Source organism: Sorex araneus, chromosome 2 (genome assembly GCF_027595985.1).
Source record: "Sorex araneus isolate mSorAra2 chromosome 2, mSorAra2.pri, whole genome shotgun sequence".
Classification (NCBI taxonomy): domain Eukaryota; kingdom Metazoa; phylum Chordata; class Mammalia; order Eulipotyphla; family Soricidae; genus Sorex; species Sorex araneus.
In genome coordinates, this window is record NC_073303.1 from 4,954,914 (window position 1) to 4,956,170 (window position 1,257).

General features: G+C 41.1%; 1 protein-coding gene across 1 annotated transcript; it reads left to right on the forward strand.

The window, feature by feature from the left end:
• The first annotated feature begins 324 nt into the window (after positions 1-324).
• LOC129402328 (olfactory receptor 14J1-like) lies at positions 325-1,257 on the forward strand. Its single transcript, XM_055128438.1, has one exon. It carries the CDS (start codon positions 325-327, stop codon positions 1,255-1,257), a length of 933 nt encoding a protein of 310 aa, XP_054984413.1.

Here is a 1,257-nt window from a genome sequence, read left to right on the forward strand (position 1 = left end):
TGGACAGATAACTTTATTTTTTAGAATAGATTTCAAAGCTTTTCTTTAGCCATTTTAACTAAGAAATATATAGCATATTAATTGATAGGATTTTGGTTAATTGATGATTACAGTAATGTAATTGTTACTATTAAATCATTATTTGTGAGTTACTATCACATATTTAACATTTTTGTGTTTGTTAAGAAATAGATTTATGGATACATGTTAATTTATTGGTTTGTATAATTTAACATTGTTTTGCAACTCTAGAGAATTTGGGCAGTACTGCATCCATGCAGGGCCTGTGATTTGCAACCAAAATTCTTAAGAAGTTAATGGACTATGGCTAATTTCACGACCAGTGGGTTTCTCCTCACTGGGTTTTCTGCCAAGCCTGAGCTAGAAATCGTCTATGCTTCTCTGTTCCTCGTTATCTACTTGTTGGCTTTAGCTGGAAACATGCTCATCATCACCACCACTTCCCTGGATGACAGTCTCCAGTCCCCCATGTATTTCTTCCTGAAGCATCTCTCCTTGCTGGATCTTTGCTACATTTCCATGACTGTCCCAAGATTCATTATTAACTCTTTCTTGCATAGAGGAGACATTTCTTTCTGGGAATGCGTTTTACAGTGCTTTGTTTTCATCCTCTGTGCGGATGCTGAGATGGCCATGCTCACGCTGATGTCCTATGACCGCTACGTGGCCATCTGCCTGCCCCTGCACTATGATGTCATCATGGACGTCAGAACCTGTGTCCATGGGGTCGCAGGCGTCTGGGTCAGTGGGGCTATATCTGCAGCCATGCATACGGCAGCTACTTTCTCCATCCGTTTCTGTGGTCCCCGCATCATTCACCAGTTCTTCTGTGATATTCCCCAGATCCTGAAACTCTCCTGCTCTAATGACTATATCAGTGAGCTCGGTGTCACCGCCTTCATGGCTTTCATGGCATTTCTTTGTCTTATCTTTATTGGATTCTCCTACATGAGGATATTCTCTTCTGTGCTGAGGATGCCATCTGCTGAGGGCAGAGCTAAGGCCTTTTCCACTTGCCTCCCCCACCTCGCTGTTGTCATATTGTTTCTTTCTACAGGTGCCTTTGAGTATTTAAAATCTCACTCGAATTCTCCAACTGTGTCAGACATTCTGCTCACTATTATGTATACAGTAGTTCCACCAACATTCAATCCAATGATCTACAGCCTGAGAAATAAAGCCATTATGTCAGCTGTTAGAAAGGTTTTTAAGAAGAATAAACCATACCTGTGTTGA